The sequence below is a fragment of the Neolamprologus multifasciatus genome, chromosome 2, assembly GCF_963576455.1.
Source record: "Neolamprologus multifasciatus chromosome 2, fNeoMul1.2, whole genome shotgun sequence".
In the NCBI taxonomy this organism is placed as follows: domain Eukaryota; kingdom Metazoa; phylum Chordata; class Actinopteri; order Cichliformes; family Cichlidae; genus Neolamprologus; species Neolamprologus multifasciatus.
Genome location: NC_140440.1, coordinates 24107347 through 24132070, shown reverse-complemented (window position 1 = coordinate 24132070; position 24724 = coordinate 24107347). Strand labels below are relative to the sequence as shown.

The window sequence follows — 24724 nt, the reverse complement described above, 5'->3', positions numbered from 1 at the left end:
CCATTTAGTCCATTCTGAGCAATTTGTGTGGATTTAGTATTGGTGCATTACCTACGTTTCTGGTCAAAGCGTTCCTCTCTGAGTCTCAGGGAGTGGCACTTTCTGCTCCAGTTGGCTTTTGTTGTTACCAGTTTCACGCTCAGCAGGCTCCCGAAAAACACATTCAGTTTGAAAAGACTCAAAAGAGACGAAAGAGAAGCTCTAAGAAGAACCTAGGGACCCATGTTCTAAATAATCATTTTGCTTTCAGTGGCAATTTCACTCTCAAGTAGTTATCCAAGGGGAAGAAAAAGAAAAGAAAAAAAAAACTCGCTAAAGACGTCAGTGAGTGTGAAGATGCAGCCGATTGTCATGGTGATTCATATTAATTTAAAATCTTGCAGATGAACCGACATGAGCAATTTTTAATACTGTTCTCTTTTGTTTTGTTAGATTTTGCCCTTTGGGAGACAGAGAGGAAGCACAAGAGAGCGGTTCCTGAATCGATCGTGCGTTCTTGTGTGTAAACTTGTGAAACCAAGTGTATTTCTCGTGAGGTAATGGTAAATGGCCTGCATTTGTATAGCGCTTTACTCAGTCCCTAAGGACCCCAAAGCGCAAGGTGAACGGGTAAGCCTTGACCTTTATATGTGGAGGAAGGAAGGCAGAGGAATTAGCAGTTTGATGAGATGGCACTGAGGTGTAGCCCCTATTCCCTGTGTGGCATGAATATTACTGCTCACCTGTGTGGGATGATGATCTCCTGCTGTCTCTCTGTTAATGTCCTGTGTAGTTTATACATCGCTTGCTTATATATAGCGCTTCACCAATTCACCTTTATTCCTTCAGTATCTTATATGATGAGCTTAATTATGATTCTGGTAATTGTAGCGATGACTCACATGGATCAGGTGGCTTGGTTTCGTTCTCATTTTAAAAGCTGTCAATCAACAGCCATCATCCCCAACGTTGAACCGTGCAATAAACCTGTCAGTGTAGTTCATTCACCTCCTGTGCATTTATTGTGTGTATGTGCGTGTTTCTGTGTGTCTAACCATACATCCGGTTTTTGTCTTCACCTAAAAAACTAGTACAAATCAGCCACTTAATATTTTTTCAGCAGCTCATTCAGACAGTTTTTCATGTCATTCAGCCTGAAACGTAATTTCACCTCACAAATAATAAACTCTTGCCAAAGATTCTGCTTTTCTTTTCTTCCCTTTTCAGCAAAATGGATTCAGTCTGTTGCTTATTTTCAAGAGACTTCACATTTTCTGCAATCTTTTAAGAGTGCTTTTTTTATGTTTAAATTTCTTCACTTTTCACTTCCATAATGTGTGTTTCGCCCTTGTCTCTCTGTATTTTCTTGGTTCCTCTTCTACTTCCCTTCAACCATTTGAGGTAGAAGGCTGCCCCTCCCTGAGCTTGGTTTTCCCAGAGATTTCTTCCTGTTAAAAGGGAGTTCTTCCTTCCCACTGTTGCCAAGTGTCTGTTTGCTCTGTACTATTTTAGGATATTTATCTTATGATAGAAAAGTGCCAGTTTAAAGCAGCTGCTGTTGCAAATTTGCACTGTATAAATAAAATAGAATTATTGCATTAAAAATGCAGTATCAGTATTTGTACACGTTATTGATGTAGGGGTTTGAATGAAAGCATTTTAGTACTTAGCAGCATACCTTCAGAGAGTTAAACTGTCAACAAAATATATTTAAAGGGTTCTACTGCTCTGGAAAAGGGGCCGCTCTGGTGTCGTGGCTCAAAGAGTTGGCAGTTCGTCTTGTAACCAGAAGGTTGCCGGTTCGAGCCCCGGCTCGGACAGTCTCGGTCATTGTGTCCTTGGGCAAGACACTTCACCTACCGCCTACTGGTGATGGCCAGAGGGGCCGATGGTGCGATATGGCAGCCTCGCTTCTGTCAGTCTGCCGCAGGGCAGCTGTGGCTACAACTGTAGCTGCCTCCACCAGTGTGTGAGAGTGAATGAATAGTGGAATTGTAAAGCGCTTTGAGGGCCCCGAAAAGCGCTATATAAATGCAATCCATTATTATTTTAATCACATGTCATTCAAATATTTATTCTATTATTTTTTAACTTACAGCTTTTCATTATTTATTTTAAATGTGAAAAACTGGCGACATGTCTGCTCTATCATGGCTGGGATAAAGTCCAGCTGTGATGACCCTGAGTGGTGGATGGATGGATGGATGGATGGATGGATGGATGGATGGATGGATTTTTTTACCCACAGTCTGAGCCCACTCCAAAGGGTGAGAAGATAAATCTGAAGGGTTATGAGGCAACTGATTAAAGAAGAATAGAATAAAAGCCCTTAGTTTTTTTTCTCTATTCTTTCCATTGTAATTTTATACTTTCGTGCTTTTTATTATGACACATTCTGAGAAGCTGAGATGATACATCCCGTATTGATGGAACGGCAGGACCTCTCATGCTAATCATTACAGTTAGGACCAACTATAAAATAAACAGTGACCTCTTCTGATAAACAATAATCCACATCAAAATTCCTTCATCTAAACATGTTGGACTTATATTTTTCCTGGAAGCACATGAAAAACTGGAAATTAATTAGATGGTTTATTGGAGTGAGCTTTGGGAATAGACCATAAACCACACAAGATGGAGTCAGTACAGTCACTAGACGCACATGTTCACCCCGTCATGGTGGGATTATGAATTTTAATAAAACAACCAGCTCTAAAATAGAAGCCTGACAAAACTCGTGTTCTCAGTGGAATACGAGCCTGTAGATTTGGTCCGTAGGCGTCTTCAATTGGAAGTTCATTTGAAGGTTGTCCTTCAAATGAATCTTGACCTCCGACCTTCTGGAAGTATTTCTCATGGCTCCCTGTGTCTGCACTCCCCAGGCTATTTGGACTTCACGTCTCACCGACAGTCAATGCCAAGCATGAGGCCCCCTACATTCCACACCTGTTGTTTAGACCAAGCTACTCAGTCTCCCTAGCAACAAGTAAGAATGAAACAGCTTTCCTGTTTGTGCAGCTCCTGATGTGGTTTAGGATTGTTGTTGGAACACAGTCATGTCAGCAAGCACTAGGAATTTGTGGCGCCAAGCAGGCTAGGACCGCCACTGACTGTCATTGAATTCAGTCATTAAAAGGTGTGGCTGAAGAGCTACATATATTTTCGGCACAATGGTCCACTAGACCTGCTGTCAATAGTGAGCATGGGAACATTTTCTCAACCAGAAATAACTGAGTTAAATTAAGTTAAGTCCAATCCCCTGTGTAGACTATGATACAAATAAAGTCACATCAAATCATTGTCATCTTCCCCATTTCTTGCTCTCGTTGGCCTCTTTGGATGTACGACACCTAAAACCTCCTGGTACTACTGTGACCCACAGCCCATCGGGATATGTAGGAACACATCATATGCATGATAAGGCAGGCAGCGCTAAACCCGATGGAAAAATGCATTAGGAGAATTGCCATTGTAGCAGCAGGCCCACAGTGAGACTTCCTCGCTGTAAAAGGCAATGGTGCGCAAGCGCTGTAGAAATTCCTCTGTGCAGAGAGCGACGTTACGTGCGGCTTCATCCAGCGGGCCAAAAAACCATCCTGTCACGCAAGAGCTGTGCCATAATGCCTCATTGCTCATCCATTTTGTGTCAACCGTGTTTGCGACAGAGTTCTGCTGCCGTAGAAATAATCGCACACAAACGATTAGTTTCTTTAACACTTCTCATGTGCACGTTAAACTGAAGAGGGGAGAAAATAGGCAAGTAAATGAACAGCTCTTTCATGTCAGCAGAATTTGAGTTTATGCCTTGCTCCACTTGGTGCAGTTGCACAGAGCACTGAGAGATCTGCTAAAAACAAGGCAAGAAAACCGGTAAAAAAAAACAAAACAAAAAAAACCCCAGTTATTTACATTCACACTGGACTTATCTCAATATTTTAGGCTGTGACTTAGCTCTAAGCTTACCAGAGCCGAGACTGAGCGCTGCTCAGAAAGCCCACGTGACTCATGCGGGACAGAATCACATACGTATGTGAAATTGACAAAATAGAGTCATGAGTTATGATGGATCATGCAGCATAAAGCGGGGTGGGTAGACTATGCTGTCCTTGAACATAACAGAAAGAAAAATGTCTTCAAGCTTTTGCCCTTCATATTAAATCACAAAGTGACAGGCACAGCGGGGGGATCACTTCAGCCATTCATCCCAGATTCTGGATTTTATTACGGACGTTTCTGCTGAGTAACATGAGTTATGACACAGTCTTTTCAAGCAGTCCACTTAGTTTAAGCACAATTATTATTTTACAAAGACGTTCTATTTTAAAATGATCTAAGATGGTTAGACATATGAAAGTAGTAAATCAAATATCAAAGAGACTGTGTAAGTGATCGATATGATTATTACCAGCAGTGACGTACAGAACTGATAGCTGTACATGGTGTATATAGATGAATAAATGCATATGTATTTATAAATGACTTACTAAGGAGGATTAATGATATATAAAGGATTATTTAAGCACTCGCTACCTTACTAATGCTTAATAGTGTTACATTATTATAAAGTACCATTATTTTTATTATTAGCGGAAGCTCGACCTGCATGCAGTTTTTGCCAGATTTGCATCAGACTCGTAACAGTTGAGAATTCTAAAGAAAACATGTAATTGCTAATAATTTGGAACCATTCAAAATGCAGAATTTTTAACTTTTAAAGTGTAAAATGTAACAGCAACAGTCCATCAGCCGTGGTACAGCTATTTACCTTGACCATTGTAGACATCCTTTCTGTTATTTATAACTTGATTTAGCTGTAAATCATAAGCCTACATCGCTAAATTACTGCTAAATTTGATTTTGAGAACTGTTTAAAGCTGTGCATTTCGTATGTGCATATATATATATATATATATATATATATATATATATATATATATATATATATATATATATATATATATATATATTAATTATAGTCATTATAGTATGATTTAGAAATATTTTTAAATGGTGCTTTAACCCTCTGGATTCAACGAACACACCAGTGCATCCAAATCACATCACTCATTTAAGACAAGCGTGTTGAAAGCGTAGGCTTCAAACTATATATCAATGTCTATGCATATTGATATATGCATAGACATTGATATATGTATATTTTGTGTGGCGGTGGTACTGTTAAACTATAAAATAATCCATACAAAAGCAAAAATATTCAGAATCACATTCTGTGTGTGTACATATTAAAGAACATGCCACTAGATATTTAGGATTGAGGTATTCATTTTAGTTTGATATTGCAAAGCCCCATTTGCTGACAACGGTTGGTGTAGGTCTCCCACAGTGCGGGTTAGGATTAGGATTAATCATCAGAATCAGAAACAGAATACTTTCATAATCCCTAAGGATGTGGGTTACAGTTGCTCCAAAACAGTAACGGTAACAGACTAAACTAATTAAATAATACAATATATTACAAAGTTTACAAATGTAAGAAATAGCAGTAATGTATACAAATTGCTCAATTATAAATATCAAGAATATTACAGAGGAGAAACCAAAAAATATATATATATATATATATATATATATATATATATATATATATATATATATATATATATATATATATATATATATATGCACTTTAACTCTAACCTGTGAAACATTTGTTATTTTACTGTTGGCCGAGTGCAAAAGGGTGTAACTATTGCAGTGGATTAGCATGTGGACCTCAGAGGGTTAAAAGGAAACCAAATTAGAATAGATGTAACTCACCAGATGAGTCATTTTGCACAGCTTTTCAAAATAATTTCCATGCATACTTGCACACCTGTAAACAGATCGCATTGTTTGGTTAAAAGGAAACCACAGGTTTGGTTGCTTATGGGAACCGTTAGGTTTTTCTTTCTGCTAAGCTGGGTTACGTTAGAGCAGTACCTGCAGCATTGTTCTTCATGTAAAGAAGAAGCTACATTACCCATAAAAGAGGGACAACAGGTAAATAGGATCTATAGCTTAAATGTTTTGGCTTTTGGCCTTTTTGTGAGTGTGGACGCTTCATCTCTTTGCTCTTTAAATGCTTTGCTTCTTTTATTGATTTTTATTGATTTTTACGCTGATTTTTCCCTTTTTTCTGTATGAGCTTACCTGCGATAGCTTCTGGACACTTATAGATCATTAGGACTAAAGTGTTCTTAACAGAAACAGCAACATTTTTACAGTTACCTTATCCTCAGTGCTCCGTGTGTCTGTGGCCTAGACACAGCTGAAGCCTGATTACAGCGTCTGGGCACCGAACAGCCTCAATAGCCTGGAAAGGTGCTAACCGCTAGGCTAACTAGCAACAAGATGCCTTCCCTCTCCACAGATGACTACCACAGCCTCCTGCAGAAGATTGCAGTACTGGAGACAAAAATTCATCGCTTAGAAGTAAACGTGGAGGTAAATGGACTGTGTGGAAATGAAACAACCTTGCCTTTGATTCAAAACAATGGCGATGAGCAAGCTAGTACACAGCTAAGGAGCACAGATAACATGACCAAGAAAGTAGACTTTGTGCACTATTATAAATCCTCAAGCGATAATCCCCCCTTGGACTGTCTTGGTGCAATACCAAGACATAAATCATGTCTCCTGGAAGGGGGAGGACATATCACAGGCAGAGCACAGCGAGCTGAAATCTTTGAAACCGACTGGCCTTCACTTCCTACGAGACAGAGAAGCTCTTCTACCCCTGTATACGAGAGGAAACAGGACTGGACAACCGTGAATAGGAAGGTTAACAACAAACCTCCAAAACAACTGAATGTGAAACTACAGAACAGATTTGCTCCACTATCAAAGGACCCTGGATCTATATCGGACAACCATCCATCTAAAAGTAGCGAAGTAAGGTCTGAAAATCTATTGAAAAGCAAAAGGCCACAGGGAAAGCTAAAGGCTAGGCCTGAAACTCTGATTGTGGGTGACTCTGCCGTAAAGGATGTACAAAGGATGTGCGGTAAGAACACTAAAGTCCTCTGCTTTCCTAAGGATATGGTCAACAACCTGAAGGAGAGAATTCTTCAAATTGCAGATGAATATCCAACTGTGACAAACATTGTTCTGCATACAGGGTCAAACGATGTGTCCAAACAACAGTCGGAGGTTCTGAAGCGGGACTTTACTGGATTATTAAATACTGTAAACTCTCCGAATGCAGCTGTATTCATCAGTGGACCTGTACTGCCTGTCAGAAGAGGAGACGAGAGATTCAGCAGGTTGTTTGCACTGAATAAATGGCTCATATCAGCATGTACCGACCACTCAGTGCATTTTATCAACAACTTTAATATTTTTTGGGAACGCAGGCATCTGTTTAAAGCAAATGGATTTAATTTTAACAAGTCGGGGGTGAAACTGTTCACCTCCAACTTGTTTTATTCCATACGTCATCCATCTGTGCTTGGTGCCAAGGCTGAGATAAACGAGGAGTTATCTCATAAAAAGGAACAAACAGTACTCCAAGAACAGACAAAGCCCAGCAGAAACCTTGAGGAGGAGCTCCATCTGCCCCCACCCGGGAAGAGCCTCAGAAAGGAGAGACATCTGAGGCAAGAAGAGGGGTCCCTATTTGCCTCCAACTCTCTCAACAACACCAACGACCAGGACCAGGGACCACGATCTTCCCCAGTCCCCCAAACCCATGACAGGCCATCACCCTCCCCCCCCTCCCTTTCTCCCTCCTCCCCACACCTGAAATTCACTGAGGAGATGATGGAGCAGGTCAATGCTGGGCTCAGATCTACCCCCCGGCCCAATCCCTTTTTGTCCCCCATAAACCCCCCACCAGAGCAGCCAAAGGTTCGCCATCGAGCCCCGCCCTCAACAGAGCAATCGAAGTCACATTGCCCAGCCTCGCCCCCCTTAGTTCCTCCTTACCACCTTCATGCCCTGTCTCCGCAGTCTGATGTGTGATGTGTGGAGGGTCCGGGCTGCGAGGATTATGGCAGTGGTGACTTTTCCCAGGAGAAGCTGGGACCCTGTTTACTAGAAGGTTTTAAAATTTCCGTACTTTTAGGTGACAGAAGGAGACATGTGGCCTGGTCAAAACACAGAGAGCTGCACCCTAAAAGATCTTTAAATATAGTAAACATACCTTGTGTGCCACAGACTGCTCCCAAACACGAGGGGACAAGTAATGCCTCTAAAACACTTAAGTTGGCTTTATTAAATGTTAGATCTTTAGCTGGGAAAACATTTTTAATTAATGATTTAATCACTGAGCACAGCCTTGATTTTATGTTTTTAACTGAAACTTGGTTGGACCAAAGTAACAGTGGAGCTGTTCTCATCGAGACGACCCCTCCTAACTACAGTTTTATCAGTGAGGCCAGGGTGAGCAGGAGAGGAGGAGGGGTTGCTGTCTTATTTAATGAATCATTTCAATGTAAGCAGCTATCTCCTGGAAGTTTTCAGTCTTTTGAATATGTGGCTTTAGAGCTGAAGGCCCCATCCAAAGTTGTGTTTCTTAATGTTTACAGGCCTCCCAAATACTGCACAGACTTTTTTAATGATCTCAGTGAACTGCTGTCTGTGATCTGTGTTGATTTCAACTGTGTAATTATTGTTGGGGACTTTAACATCCATGTGGACAACCCTCAGGACAAAGGGACTAAAGACCTGAGTAACACTCTGGGCAACTTTGGGCTGACTCAGCATGTAACAGAGCCCACACATAATAGAGGACACACTCTTGACCTACTGATCTCCAAGGGCCTGAGCATTTCAAAGGTTACTGTGTCTGATGTGGGCCTGTCTGATCATTACTGTGTTTTCTTTGAAAGTAAAATCTCAGCCCACACAAATATATCAACAGCAGTGATCACAAAACGGTGTATAACTGAATACAGTAGTGAGATATTTAACCAGGTCTTCCCATTAACACCTGACCTGTCCAGAGGTTCAATCAATGAGCTCGTCAATAGCTTCAATGCTAAAATGTTAAATGTAATGGATACAATTGCTCCCATTAAGGTGAAGGTTATCTCTGGAAGGAAGAAGTCTCCATGGAGAAACTCCACACTAGTGAAAAATGAAAAAAGAGAGTGTAGGAAAGCTGAGCGCAGATGGAGAAAAACAAACCTCCAGGTTCATTATGACATCTATAAAGAGAAACTTCACAATTATAATTTACAACTGAGGAGTGCAAGGAGGTCCTACTTCTCTGACATCATCACCAAAAACAGTCATAATGCTCGGGTCTTATTTTCTACAGTTGACAGGCTAACAAACCCTCCTGTGTCAGTGGCAGCTGAACTTCATTCGACCATGGCCTGCAATGACTTTGCCAAATTCTTCACAGAAAAAATCCAAAAGATTAGACAAGCAATTGGTACATCAACAGCAGATCCAGAATATGTACTGTGTCCACCGAAAAACTGTTTAAACACCATGAAACAGTTTCACCCGATTAACAGCAAAGACCTGGAGGACATCTTAGGTCAACTGAACTCCTCCTCTTGCTGTTTAGACGTCCTGCCAACAAGTTTTTTCAAAAAGGTCTCAAAGACTTTAGAGTCAGACCTGTTACAGATCGTCAATTTTTCTTTATTATCAGGTGTGTTTCCAGAATCACTAAAAACTGCTGTAATAAAACCTATACTAAAAAAGGACAATCTTGACAAGACACAAATGAACAACTACAGGCCGATCTCAAATCTTCCATTTTTAAGTAAGATCATTGAAAAAGCAGTTTCTCAACAGCTCAATTACTTCTTAAAACAGAATAACTGCTATGATGCCTTCCAGTCAGGTTTTAGACAGAACCACAGCACTGAAACCGCTCTGACCAAAGTGTTTAATGACATATGTCTGAATACAGACAGTGGAAAAATGTCAGTCTTAGTTTTACTGGATCTCAGTGCAGCATTTGATACAGTTGACCACAACATATTACTCGAACGACTGGAGAACTGGACAGGTCTTTCAGGAACTGTACTAAACTGGTTCAAAACATACTTAGAAAACAGGAAATACTTTGTATCAATAGGTAACTTCACATCTGAGCAGACAAGTATCACATGTGGAGTTCCCCAAGGTTCCATCCTGGGACCCCTTCTGTTTAACATTTACATGCTCCCACTGGCACAGATTATAAAGAACAACAAAATAAACTACCATAGCTATGCAGATGACACACAAATATATATCACAATGTCACCAGGAGACCGAGGCCCTGTACAGGCTCTTGGTAAATGCATTGAGGAAATTAATGACTGGTTGTGCCACAATTTTCTCCAGCTAAACAAAAACAAAACTGAGGTAATAGTCTTTGGCGCCAAAGAAAAACGATTACAGGTCACCAGAGAACTTCAGTCTATACACCTAAAAACCACAAACCAGGCGAGAAATTTGGGTGTAGTGATGGATGCAGACCTAAACTTAGAAAAACACATCAAGACAATAACAAAATCAGCTTACTATCACCTCAAGAATATATCAAGGATAAAAGATCTGATGTCTCAACAGGACCTGGAAAAACTAGTCCATGCATTCATCTTTAGTAGGCTTGATTACTGTAACAGCATCTTTACAGGTCTACCTAAAAAATCAGTCAGACAACTACAGCTCATTCAGAACTCTGCTGCTCGAGTCCTCACTAAGACCAAAAAAGTGGACCACATCAGTCCAGCTCTGAGGTCTTTACACTGGCTGCCTGTCCGTCAGAGGATAGACTTTAAAGTTCTGATGCTGGTCTATAAAGCTCTGAATGGTTTAGGACCAAAATACATCAGTGACCTCCTGACCCAGTATGAACCTTCCAGATCCCTCAGGTCATCTGGATCCGGTCTTTTATCAGTTCCCAGAGTCAGAACCAGACACGGAGAAGCCGCATTCAGCTTTTATGCTCCTTATATCTGGAACAAACTCCCAGAAAGCCTCCGATCAGCTGAAACACTCAGTTTATTTAAATCCAGGTTGAAGACTCACCTGTTCTCAGCTGCATTTGAATAAAGCACCAAATCCACACTTAGGCTTAAATTTCAAAACTCACATTTTAATTACTGATTTTATCTACTGTTCTGATTTTATCTGTTTTGATTTTATATACTGTTTTGTTTGTTTGTTTGTTTGTTAATTAGTTAGTTTGTTTGCTTGTTTTAATCAATTTTAAATCATGCTTTTTATTTGTTTTTGTTTCTAATGTCTCTGTAAAGCACTTTGAATCACCTTGTTGTTGAATTGTGCTATACAAATAAACTTGCCTTGCCTTGCCTTGCCTTGCCTAATCTCTTTTAGGCTGATAAGAGCTAATCAGCAGAGTGTCAGCAGCATTTTGCGTCATATTTGTGGATGTACCCAGTGTACTCTCTGCTCCACTCAGTATGTGTCACAATAAAACAGATGCAGACACGTGGACTTTAGGAGAAAAGAGACAGGTAAAATGAATATAACTCGACTTGACAATCAATCGTGACATTGCTGTAAGTGTAATAAAAACTTACTGAAAGAGCGTTAGTGTGCGTTGATGCTTGGCTTATAAAGACAGGTTTCTTTTTTAGGTTTTTTTACAACTATCATCTTGCTGGCCAGTACACACCAGGCACTGAGGTTTTAATGTCCCCTGACTTTTTTTTTCTCTTGTGATCTGCTGCAATAGGACTCTCTCTGTTTGAGACCTGCATTATAGTTTAAGTACTTTCCTCAGCACTGTGGATGAGTGCTGTGTCGCTACATGTAACAATAAAACTTAAAGGGGAACAGTAGGGTGGGCTGAGAAAGAATTGGTAAAGCAGGGGAAGCTTGGCATAATTATGCATATATATTTATAAAGTGAGGTAAATGTGCGATGGGAGTGCAAACTTTTAGCTTTATTTCAAGGCGTTTAACAAAAGCTTTGCCTAAATGGTTAGAAGTCACACCCATTTTCATGTTTAGTCCTCAAAGACTCAAAAGTAACTGGACAACTGACTGACAAGCATTTTCCTGGCTGGCCAAAGCTTGTTACCTCATTATTCCAGAATAAATTGAGTAGATAAAAGATCTGGGGGAGATTCCAAGTGGTGAACTTACCTTTAGTAGCTGTTCCTGGAGCTCTCAATGCTATCAATGCCAAGTCCAGAGGGATGTCAAAACAACTAGTGCATGATAATAGAATTATTTCTCTTGTTAAGAAACCTTCATGAAAGGTAAGAAGAGAAAAGTGTGGGGGGAAAGAAACACAGCTCATACTTATATGCCAAGCATGGCGGAGTCAGTTTTATGGCATGGACATGTATGGCTTCCTGTGGAAGTGGGCCACTGGTATTTATCGATGCTGTGATTGCTGATAGAAGCATCAGGATGAATTGTGAAGTGTACAGAGCTGTACTCTCTGCTCAGATTCAGCCAGATGCTCCAAATCAAATCAGACAGCACTTCACAGTGAAAATTGATAATGACCCAAAGCATACTGCAAAAGTAACCCAAGGGTTTCTAAAGGCAAAGAAATGGGCCAGTCACCTGATCTTAACCCAACAGAGCATGTTTTCAGTTATTGAAAACAAAAATGACGTCATAGTGACTCACAAACAGCCGCAACTGACGGCAGCTCCATAAAGGTCTGGCAGACTTCAGACAGTCATTGACTGGAAAATACTTTTTTCAAGTATCCAAGTATCAAAAAACATCCTTAGATTTTAAATTATGTTAGTTTGTCAAATTAGTTTTGAGTCTCTGGAAATCAAATCTTGATAGATTGGAAATCCACCGTGGTTGTGTACCAGTGTTGTGTCCGCACGCAACAGACAACTTAGAGAAGAGCAAAATTCATTTTGTATAATAAATTAAATTTTGTATCGTTGTTACTAGCAGCCTGTTGGAAGAATGCATCATTTGTTCCAATTTCTTTACTTGAATCTATGAAAAGTCTCAAAGATAACCCAGCTTGACAGTAACAAAACAGTGTTTTTGCACCAACAATGTGATTCCCAAAGAGCTATTAGCCAAAAACTGTGGCATATCTCAGCATGTATGAAGTGTGTGCTTAAAAGATTTGAGGAAACTGGACAAGTAGAGGATGAAAGAAGTGTCAGGAAAAAAACCTACATCCAGCAGATGAGCAGTATCTGAAAGTCATGTCTTTCACAAATATGAAAAATCCTGCAAAGGACCCTTCAGATGATCCACCTACTGTTCACTGAAGCCTCATCAGAAATGGTCTCAAGGGAAAGGCGTCTGTCAAGATGCCAGTCTTCAGTAAGAGGGGCAGGGAGAAAAGGCTGAGGCATGCCAAATTACACAAGAACTGGACTGAAAATCAGTGACAAGAGGCCATGGATTGGCCTCCCCAGAGCCTGGACCTCAACATTAATGAAGCAGTGTAGGATCATCCTGACAGAGAACAGAACAAAGGTCAGCCAACACCCAAAGAAGAGCTTTGAATGTCCTTCAAGAAGCCTGGAGAACTATTCCTGGAGACTACTTCAAGAAATTACAAGAGAGATTGCCTAAGAGAGTTCAGGCGGTGTTGAAGAATAAAGGTCGTCATACCAGATACTGACTTTCAAGTTTGTTAAATTGTATAAACGCTGCTTTTGTCTTATGTACTGTATTTCCATGTACCTGTTTCACATGTTTCTCATAAAATGAAAACAAATGACTCAAGACTTTTTCACACTCCTGTAACTGTGTCTCATTTTGATGGACAGAGATTGCCTGATGATGCACTTTGTTTATGTCACAGTGAGCAAAATCTGCAAATTGATTTTAAAAAAGAATCTTGGGTATTTGCCTTGCTCTTTAACAGTGATATGATGCATAATTGGCTAATCAGTGTGACGCAGTGATCAACCTTTCTTCTTTAAGCTCTCTCTCTTTATTAACCTTTTGTTTCAAACAAAATGTGATGCTATTATAAGACGCCTTAGGGGACAAGAAGAGAAAATAAACAGCACAGGTTCAAAAGAGCAGAAAAAGCAGAGAATGAAAAGTAGAAGGTGGAAGCAGAGGGAAGAAGGGTGACCAAGCCATCCGTCTGTGACTCTTTGGTGCCGTAGTGAATGCTGTCATTTTCCCTCAAGCCCCTTTAGTCACTCATCTGTGGCCGACCTTGCGCTGCCATGTGGGCTGCTTCTTTTCTTCCACATCACACACACTGATTCGTTAGAAGCAGAATTGAACAGTTTTGTGTCATTTTGCTGCTCCTGAGCGAGTTGACGCCGCCTGGCTCTGTAAAACAGCTTGAGTGCTGAGCCAACATCCCTCGTGAATTCAGATTCCTATTTCTGCATCTGTAATCCTCCACTGACGATTTAAATTAGTCAGACATCAGGAAAACTATTCAAGCTTAGCTGCCTCAAAGCACAGCAGAATGCAAAAGCTGGACAGTCGACCTGTAGATAAATGTGAAACATGCCGGTGATATTTACAAATACCGAGCTACACATGTGTAATTTTTTTTTAATATTCCAGTAACAGTGCATCACATCAAAAATGTGTCACATTGACATCTCGGAGCCTCCCTGTGAGGTGAACTGCTCAGAGTTTGTTTGCTGGGTGGAAGTTGTGCTGGGAGGCTGTCAGAGCTCATCTTGGCTGGGGTGACATGTGCTCAGGCACCCTTGCACTATCACGGAACTACATCTCCTCTTTCCTGATGCTTATCAGGTCCCCCAGGCGTTTTATAAAGAAGAAGCCTAGCTTTGTTTACCATTTGTTCTTCCTCATTGCACAGTCTCCCCAATCTTTAAATCATTTAGGGTCTAAAGGGCGATGCCCAGAGCTTTAAATGTCCTAGTCTGATAGGCATATGAATGCAATGGTAAGAAATAGTTAATAAACAGTCATGTTTGACAAAGATCTGCCAAAAAGCTATGAGAGAATGTTTTTCAAACAACAAGACATGCTTTGTTGCATTAACAAATAAAAACCCATTGTGATATACTTGCTTTCCCCCCTCGTTTCTTCAATTATAACCGGAAGAAAAGCTTCCAAAATTTGTTCCACCGCGTCACTGCTCAGAAGATGAACCCGAGGGTGAAACAGCATCACGGTGAATTAATAAGCCAGTGAAACTGAGGCTGAGATGCTCACTCAGGCTGAAGAAGAAGTACGAGGTTTGAGTTAGACTGAAACTGAAATGTGTTTTCGAATTGGCACCTGCCCCAGTTTTAATACTCTTGAGTCACTACCATCCAAATAAGAGCATTAAGTCTTTGGTAATTGATCCATAAAACAGCTTCTGTTTAAACCTAAAATTAGATTAAGGATTCTATTGAACGGAAATAAAACCTTGAGGCTTTTCTATCATTATTACTGTATTTAAGACCCCAAAGACACTGTGGCCATAGAAAATACATTTATTTCATTATCACCATGGTGCTGACATACTCGTAATTGTTCTGTGCAAATAGGCAGTGAGTCATTCTCGTACACGTGATATACACATGCTGGGACTTGGCTTTAAAAGTAGGTCCCTCACCCAAAGAGTATCGGACCTTAAGTGTGCGTGAAAGATTTTGAGAATCTAAGAAAATAATTTTCACAGCTGGCCACTATCTACAATCTGAATGTTCTCAGTAATTTGTTCTTTCTGCATTTTTTCCCCCCCAGTTTGTTAATCTGTCTTAAAACTCACTATTGAACACAAAATACTTATAATTATACAATCGATGTTTGTTCTCAACAGGAGTGCAAAGTGTCCAGTAAGCTGGAAGGAATATGATGGCAGTGGTGTCCTCACCAAACACAAATGCATCTTTACAACATGAAAAAGAAACAGATCCTGAAAAGGCACTCTGTGAATCACAGGACACATCCACGTTCCCGGTAAAAGTTCATACATCTATCTCCGCCACATTATTGTTTGTTATGGCTGGTGAAGGCTTGCTCTTCAGTCCCTCTGTGGCACATCTTGAAGTTTCCGTGAGGAGCAAACGAGGAACACAAAGAGCGAGGAGAATGGTCTTGTACTCTTTGCGGAAATTTTGGTTGAGCAGTCCATATATGATGGCATTGAGGCAGCTGTTGAAGTACGCCATAAAGTAGCTTGTGACAAAAAGCCACTCGGGTATGTTGGGTGCAACCTTCGGAGGATTTATGGCTACAGCCAGGCCTATGAGGTTCAGGGGGGCCCAGCACACGGCAAACAAGACAAACACCATAAACATAGTCAGGAAGTTCCTCACATCACTAGGTTTCAGTTTGGTCCTTTGCTCCGGTTTAACTCGGTGTTTCACCTGAATGACGAGCACCCATATCCTCATGTAGCAGTAGGACACCACCAGCAGAGGGATCAGAAAATGAATAATCACCACTGAGATAGTATAGTACGAGCTGACGGTCTGAGCAAAGGTGCAGGAGTAGATGCGAGGGTCGTACTGCAGTGAACCGACGAAGAAGTTGGGAATAGTGGCGATGGCGGTGAGTAGCCAAGTAAGACCCAGGTAGCAGAGCGTGTTCCTCAGGCTGTACAGACGATCGTAGTGGAGACTGTGACAGATGTAGCAGTAGCGATTGATGGCGATAGCCGTGATGTTGAAAATGGAGCCGATAACACTGAGGCCCATGATGAAGCCGCTGACCTGGCAGTGCAGGTCACCCATAGTCCAGTCATTGTGAAAGATGGCTGTCAGGACCAGTGGGTAGGGGTACAGCGCCACCACCAGGTCTGCCACAGACAAACTCACCACAAAGATGTTGCCTAAAGAAAAAGAAAAAAAGGAGGTTATGAAAACTGACAAAATGTGACCAAAAGAGAAGGTAAAATATGCAGGATCATGTTTGTAACTTTGCTTATTGAGACAGTGGAGGCTTGACTGTGACTTTCCCTTGATTAATAATGTGTTTCATCAGTAAACAGGGTTTTTCTCCTTAATCTAACCATGTAGTTTTAGCATTTTAGCCAAACAAAGAGTGATAGAAAAGGTCAAATCCACAACCAAAGTCAAATAAAAGTGCATAAAAGCAGCGATACATGCATCTGGTTTTTGCACATTCCCCATGTTAGGAAACCTAGCTAGAGAGGTATCCAGGTGCACTGGGAGTTAATGCTTAAGGGGTATAACCCTTCATGCATGAAAACATGATCCTGATGTTAGTATTTCATGAGCTGGGAGCAAGAATCTCTACATCCTTTTCATACTACATTATTTTTTACTGCCCCAGTCTGGATCCAGGCCCATACTGAATTCTCTGTGTATGCTAATGCTGTAGACGAGCGGTCTAAATGGGTCCAGCTGGAAATATTTTAACTACTAGGAAGCTGATTGCTGTGAAATTTGTCACACTGCAATATTTCCTTATTGGCACAAAGAAGTTCGCATGCATTTTCGGTCATTATATTAGGTACACCTGTTCAAATGCTCGTAAATATAAATATACGGTCAATGGCAGCAACTACATCTACACATTTAGACATGGTCAAGAAAACTGCATACGTTCAAGCATCAGAATAGAAAAGAAAGGCAATTTTAATGATTTTGATGGTGTTGGTGTAGTGGTGTAGTTCTTGACACACTTAGTGCCCTTTAGTGCCAACTGAAAATCATCAAAATACCACAGCCTACCTGATTATTGTTGCTAACCATGTCTTTCCCGTTATGAGCACAGTGTGCCATCTTCTGAAGGCTGCTCCCAGCCATAACGTTCCATGTCCCAAAACTCAAGTCATCTCAACTGGTCACTAGAGCTCAATCCGGCAAAGCACCTTTGTGGAACAGGGGAGTTCTATCCTGAATCTGTGGTGCAATCATGTCAATATGAACTAAAATCTCTAAAACTAAAATGTTTCCAGAACCTTGTTGAATCTATGCCACAAAGCATTAAAGCAATTCTTAAGACAAAATAGGGTCCAAAGCTGTACTAGCAAGGCATTCCCGAGTGTATATAGTTTTTATTTTAACAAATATTCGGTGAATTCTCTGGATACTCATGTCCCTTGCAAAGACAAATTATAACTGACTTGGAGCACCATCATCAGCTCAACCTATTTTGTCCTGTACTTTGATTAAGCCCAGATTTAGTCAATTTAGCTAGTGTGAGCAAAAGGTTATCTCCCTATGGGCAGGTCCATCCCAATAATATGCTCTTCTCACTATAATGCTTCCTCGCTCCTGGGAAAATGCAGTCAGATACTTAGAACGCAGTTAAAGTACATATCAACAAGGACGCGGGTGGTTTCAGGGTCCGATTACATCCAAACAAGCCCCCATCCTCCAGAGGTCAGTGCTGATTCTGGTGTGACACTGGATCTCCTCAGATGACATGAGTTATAGAAAATGACATGTGATGTTGTTACAGTGCAGCTGTTCTGGGTGGGGAAGAATAAAATAATAAATCAAATTGTAAAGTCAGATAAGAAGACAGATAAGAAAAAGATACGCTGACGCCATAATGCAATTGTGTTGGTTTTTCAAAACAGGGAATAACCTCGTGTGAGGTTAGAGTAAATGTGCAATATGTTAAGGACAACATAAAGCTGTTGTTTTACAGCCAATAGATCGAGTTGGTCCATCTTTTTAGAGATTAAGCGCTTTAGTGTATGTTAAAATGCTGGGTGACAACTTATGAAGCCAGAATGTAAAAGGAGCAAAGCTCTTGCTTGCTCACGCAACAGCTGAAACAACAGCGCTGGAAGTGGATTTGAAACACATGTGGCCATCAATCCGCATTCAGGTCCTGTTGTAATCTCTGCACGCCAACACGGCCGCGTTATGTTGTTTAGCAACCACTCCTGGAACTTTATTCAAACGGTGTGCTAACGAAGCAGACAAAACAAACAGGGGCACAGAACATTTAAAGTTTCATGAAGAAGAAAATCAGATGGTTGATTTCCCGCCAACCTGGAGTTTTTACAGACAAGTCAATTTTCCAAGTCACTAAAACGGCACCAGCCGTCGCTCAAGCCTGCTGGGACAAAAATAAAACGCATTTGTTCTTCATCCTTGAGTCAGCTCAGTGGGCAAATCTGTCAGATTGCATTTGTGATGCTCCCACTGCTCGCTCTGTGCTCTTGTCATTGTGCAGAGGTTTGATTCCTCGTTGACATCACACGGCTCTTCCGTGTGTGTGTGTGTGTGTGCTGGCTGGACGGGGCACGGTCCGGCCAGCTCACTCTGGCTGAACCCTCTTACTCGCTTATCATCAGGAGGATGAGGTAAGTGCTAAAACACCGCTGAGAGGATCACTGTGGAGCCGCCAGATGACTGTCTCTGTTTTGTTGGCATCGATTATTCAAACCCTGGACGAACCATTACCTCTCTACCTCGGTTTAATTAACCGACTTGGCCGGCGATGATGCTCATGACACCCAAACTCACAGCACTCAAGACCGCTCTGTCAAACAGAGATGTTCACACACGGATACGAGAACGGAGTCGACGTCTTTGGGAGCTATAATTACCAAGTGCTGAATAGACCTTAACCTGAATGCTGATTGGTTACAGGCCATTAGGGACAGCTGACACGCAGCCTTCGACTTGTCTGACACCGCTCGCTCTGCAGTGATCTGATTTTGCAGTATGCGCGCACAAAAAAACTTGTTAAACAAGCGAAACGTTGCATCAGATTAACTGAGACTTCTGTCCCGAGAGAGCCGCGCAACCGCCCAGTGAATTTCCCCAGTGTGAGACTCTGTCATATTTTTCTGGTGAATGAAACATAAATTAAAACAGCGCATCACAGAGCACAGTGTCAGAGAGAAACTGGATATTTGTCATCGCTTCGTTCCAACCTGGCGGTTCAGAGTAGTAAAACAACGTGGGAAATAAAACAAAAATATTTTATTTATTTTTTTAAAAAAAGAGAGTGTGTGTATGTGTCTGGGGGGGGGGGGTGAAGCTGGAGCAATACAGAGTTACATTATGAAGATGCGGGCAAACGCAAGCAAACAAACCGCAAGACAAAACAAAAAGGGCTGCCGGTCGATTTGGTTTTCAATCTCACTGCTACGCATGTGAATCTCAGGGGTGCGTGTTCCTATTTCAAATCCACCATCTGTACCCCATCACTCTCACTGCTCATACTGGAAACTTGATTTACTAAGCTTTAATTCACCCGACTATATTTATACACCTTCTGAGGAATTCACCAAGACATGCAGAAGGGTTTGGCAGTGCCTGAATCCATCTGAATGTCAGCAACGCAAGACTTATTACTGCCAGAGCATACCCTGAATATAATTGCATTCAACTTAGTAAGTCGTAATCATAAATAAGCAAGAATAACCTTTTGGCAAGGACACGGGCGCTGATGAATTAGTGGCGACTTCGTGACCTCGTTTTCGTGAGGCTTTTCTGGCCAGAGAGGCCCCAGAATGAAACTTAACATTAAACTGACATGAGCTGCCTTTTGGTGATACAGCCCGCTATGAGCCTGGTCAAAACCATCATCATCATCATCATCATCATCGCCAGAGCCCATCTACCAATCACAGCCCGTATGTCTGAGATAGGAAAAAACGCAGCTGCCTGGAGTTGAAAAGGGGATAAAAGAGGATCACTGGTACACAAACATCGTCCAGTGCAACAGGATTTCAAGGTAGGGTGAAAAGTGGTCATTTTCAAGAAGCCTCTTCCTGTCCGAGATGGATGAGCTGCAAATATGAGATTACATTTCCAGGTGTGGCTTAGCAAGATAATAATAATCTAACAATGCCCCACGACCATGCTGGAAAACTTAATATCATCTGCTCGGGGGGCATGTTTAATGGAGCGTGCTAAGTGATATTCTCCATGGATCTGTGCTGTCAATTTGAGTGGGGTTCTGGTTTGACTCACTCAAGTCCACTGACTCAATTAAACCCACCCACCCCTACTCCTGTGGACGCTGAAGTGTCTAGGTTTTATTCATGACTGTGGAGCAGCTGAGGGGGGTGCAATGCATGATTTAACAAAAACTCAAGTCCATCTTCAACTCTCACTACACCACCCCCCCCCCCCCCCCCCCCCCCCCCACGAACTAGAGTTTGCACGGCACGGCAGGGCCCAAACTATACGCGCATGCGCAGCGTGGGATCTCTTCTTCCATCTACTTCCCTCTCATCCTTTTCTTTTTCCAACCCTCTTTCTCTCTCGCTCTCTCTCTTTCTGTCTGTGCCGCACTACTCTTTCTCTCTCCCGAAAGCATTTTGTGAGTGTATTTTTAGTATGGTTAACCCCCAGTGGAGAAGCGTAGTGTTAACACCCCATTGGCAGTCCTATAAGTGCCATGCTGTACACTTTGAGGATCTGGTGGATACGCCCTGTTACATTTGCGCACTTTGAAAGACCCCCTGGAAACCTGATACAAATGAAACATAAGGTACCAGATCTCGCCCCAAGATGTTTCAGCACTAAGAATGTGAACCTCGTGTTTCCATGTACATGACTGTTTGTTTTTTGTTTTTGGGTGTGTGTTGAGGGGTTAAATGGTGGAGAGTATATCGAGGAAGCGAGCAAAGCGAGTGTGTTGAAATGAAACAGAGCGGAAAGGTCCTGCTGCTGCTGTGTGAGGAAGAAAACCAGCTGTCTGAATAATGTGTAATGGAGAGATGAGATAGGATGCTTTCACCACCCCGCCTGACACATCTATATCTGAGTGCGTGCTTTTATGTATGTATGTAAACCTTAAACTTACACTCCTTGCGAGGCCTAAAGAGTAAGGCTAAAGAGTGACGCTGCATGAAATCGTATATGCAGGCCCTGCGCAAACAAGCAAACAAGAAGGGGGCCGTGAATAAAGCTACAGCTGTTCTTTAGCTGTATCCATGCTTCCCTTTTGGAAACTGTACAATTAAACATTCATACAAAGCGAGCCAAACCTATAAATAGCTTGTTAAGAACAGAGAGGAGATTGTTGATAGGCTAACGGCAGCAACAATTTCAGTCACTTAAGGACACACGTGGAAAAAAAAAAAAGCAAAGCGATAGCAGGATGGGCTCTGAGCTTCCACTGGAGTTTCAGGTTTCTATTCATACATGCGAACAAACCGAGCAGCACAACTGTGGGGAGGACTCGCGTGTGACTAGATATGTCAGGGAGCCCAATTAGAGCAGGGGAACACCGACGCGAGGTCTGCAATCAGTGCAGTGCGCACGGTCCACCAGCCTAAGGTGGACTCTTGAACAGGCCATTTAGTCCTGGCCTGTTGTTTGAGATCAGTGGACTGTGCCATTATTTATTTATTTGTCTTTGCCAAGCAGATAATCAAATTATTCTCCGGGATCCTCAACTTCTTGCCAAAATGGCTTTGGGCTGCTGTAAAACGGGTATGTTATGTAATGTATTTGAAATTGTAATAAAAGCCTTGTTATCCCCAACACTGACCTAATCCCGCTGCCTCATTAGCATGCTCCCATTAGCATTTTGTTGTGATCGCAAGGTTTACTGTGTTTTCTCGTTCGGGCTCAGAGGGCGTCCTTCGCTTTACTTTGAGCCGCGGAGCTGCTGGGTATAATTGCCTGGGTGCACGCTGCTTTCTCCTCCAGACCTTTAAGTTCAAAAGCAGCAGAGTATCAAATGCACCGCGTGCTCGTTGCTCTCTGATATGTAGTCAGCCTCTGCAGGATATCTCGATGTTATATTCTGCACTTTTTATTTTTAGTAGGGAAAAAAATCACGAGATCCGGTCAATTAAAGCAAAATACGCTCCTGTGTCCACGCATCTGTTGCACAGCTGCCTCTCATGCCATAAACTCTGTAGGGTTTCGGGAGGTGGGTCGATTATGCTCATGTGTTTCTATCCCACACAATATTGGCTACTATACAGCTTTTACAAGTTTATTTACAGAGAGACACGACAAACTAGTCATGACTGCCAACATTTACTAACAAGAGACTATTATTTGTCATCCAAGAAAAAAGTGGGAGCAAATCATGAGAATATATCTGCGTATCATCTTTTCATTTCCAAGAAGAAGGATGTACTAGTTCTTTGAAAAGTTTCTTATTCTGGCTGATTAATGACGGGGGAACTAAACCCTGCTCCTCCAGTGCTTAGATGAAAAGGCACCTTGAAGAATATTGGTGCGCAAAACGTAAAATGCAACTCATTTAGTCCACTGGGTTATGGAAACAGATAGTAGGAGACAAACAGCGCCAGTCACTGGAGATGACAGTGGCTTCTCAGTGGCCATTAGAAACTGCAGGCTACAAGATAAAAGGGACAGCTGAAAGATAATGCTACTATTGCCAATGAGGAGAAGGGACACAAAGGTAGCCATGATAAATGTCAGCTTTACCTTCTCTCTGCTGTCTGAACATTTCAAATGTAGCCCACAAAGGATGAGGAGGAGGGTTGTGTGTGGCATGAAATGTGTGCAAAGCAACAAAGAAACCATACAACGGTGTCTTTCACCTTGGCTGCTCATCGACACCTGATATAAGGAGGGATGTGATTTATCAGGGATGGAGAAACCAGCAAGGTTACAGCCAAATGGAGGGGAGAGTGCGTGCCATTATTTATGAAGAGATATGAAGGCAGGCAGGCAGGCAGGCATGCAAGGCTGTGGAAACTCTGTCACAGTGAGGCTGGAGGTCCACTTCAGATACCAGTTTGATTGTCATGCAAGAGGGAGGGGGTGTCACAGGCCACACAGTGCATTACATAATTTTAGTTATGAGTGAAGGCAGGAAAGAAAGCTCACTGAGAGAGAAGTTGTTTTGCTTTGCTTGATAAATTCAGCTGGTAAAGGATTCACATGGGTTCTTTTATTTTGAATAGTTAGCATCAATATAAGGAATAACTTCCTGCAATCCTCTGTGCGTCTCACCTGGGTTCCGTAGCTTTTTGTTCCTGTACACGGACAGGATGACGAGGACGTTTCCCAGGATGTCTACCACGATGGTGAAGATCAGCACGCTGGCCAGCGCAGTGGACACTCCAGCCGAGGTAGCACTCAGCCCGCAGTCGCTCTCATTCCGCAAACAGCTCGAACCGTTCACATCCTTCTCCTCTACGTCCATCTCCTCCACCGCCTCCTCAGGATGCAGCTGCCATGGTGGGCTTACAAGTGTTCAGATGAAAATTTAAAATAAAGAAGAAGAAGCACAAACCAAAAAGGCAAAATGACTGAGATAGGAAATGAGGGAGTCTTGAACTTATTTGCGCATGAAACCACACTTCCCTGACTGTGGAGTACTAGGAGGCTGAGAGGACGCGAGTCCTGACATGATCTTTAGAATAGTCACACGGGAAGTAAGGAGGTGAGAAAGGTTGGGAAAGCTCGAGTTTCACGGCGGCTCTGAGTGCGGTTAGTCACAGAGGCTCCTGCTGCGCGCCGCTCCATTCTGACAGGGTAACTCTTCCAGGAGGCATGTGAGCGCTGTCCTGTGCGTAATGGAAATCCGAGGATGCAAAAGCGTGTGCGCACAGAGCAACACGGAGTCTGATGGCTCTGAGAGCACTGTGAGCAACACAACCTCCGTTCAACTTAAATACTGAAGTTCATCACTTAAAAAATAATAATAAAAAATCTGCCGGAATAAAGACTGGGGTCTGTTTCAAAATCTATAAATATACTCTGCCTCCTGAACCGCTGTGGTCTGCCATTCTTGCTGAATAACAACTCGTGTGATCCAAATGAACACGCGGGCTGTGGAGAATCGTGGCCAGGGCAGTGCTGCTTATTTTCTAATCTGAAAAAATGAGGGACTGTGACTAGTATATTCATCGTGGAGCCAATGTGACACATGATTTGTAAGAGCCTTTATTATGAGAGCATCCAGCGGATCGAGAGAACCTCCATGTGCATGGAAATGGCGCCTTCATGTGTCCAGAAGACATTCTTACAGTCAGATG

General features: G+C 42.0%; 2 protein-coding genes across 2 annotated transcripts; one reads left to right on the top strand and one right to left on the bottom strand.

The window, feature by feature from the left end:
* Positions 1-6037: 6037 nt before the first annotated feature.
* On the top strand, positions 6038-11238 carry LOC146524401 (uncharacterized). Its single transcript, XM_085132605.1, has one exon. It carries the CDS (start codon positions 6334-6336, stop codon positions 7939-7941), a length of 1608 nt encoding a protein of 535 aa, XP_084988731.1. The 5' UTR covers positions 6038-6333; the 3' UTR covers positions 7942-11238.
* Positions 11239-13797: 2559 nt separating this feature from the next.
* Positions 13798-24664, bottom strand: mtnr1c (melatonin receptor 1C). The gene is made up of 2 exons (XM_085131551.1): positions 23697-24664; positions 13798-16648 (listed from the first exon to the last, which is right to left on the bottom strand). Exons 1-2 carry the CDS (start codon positions 23887-23889, stop codon positions 15783-15785), a joined length of 1059 nt encoding a protein of 352 aa, XP_084987677.1. The 5' UTR covers positions 23890-24664; the 3' UTR covers positions 13798-15782.
* Positions 24665-24724: the final 60 nt, after the last annotated feature.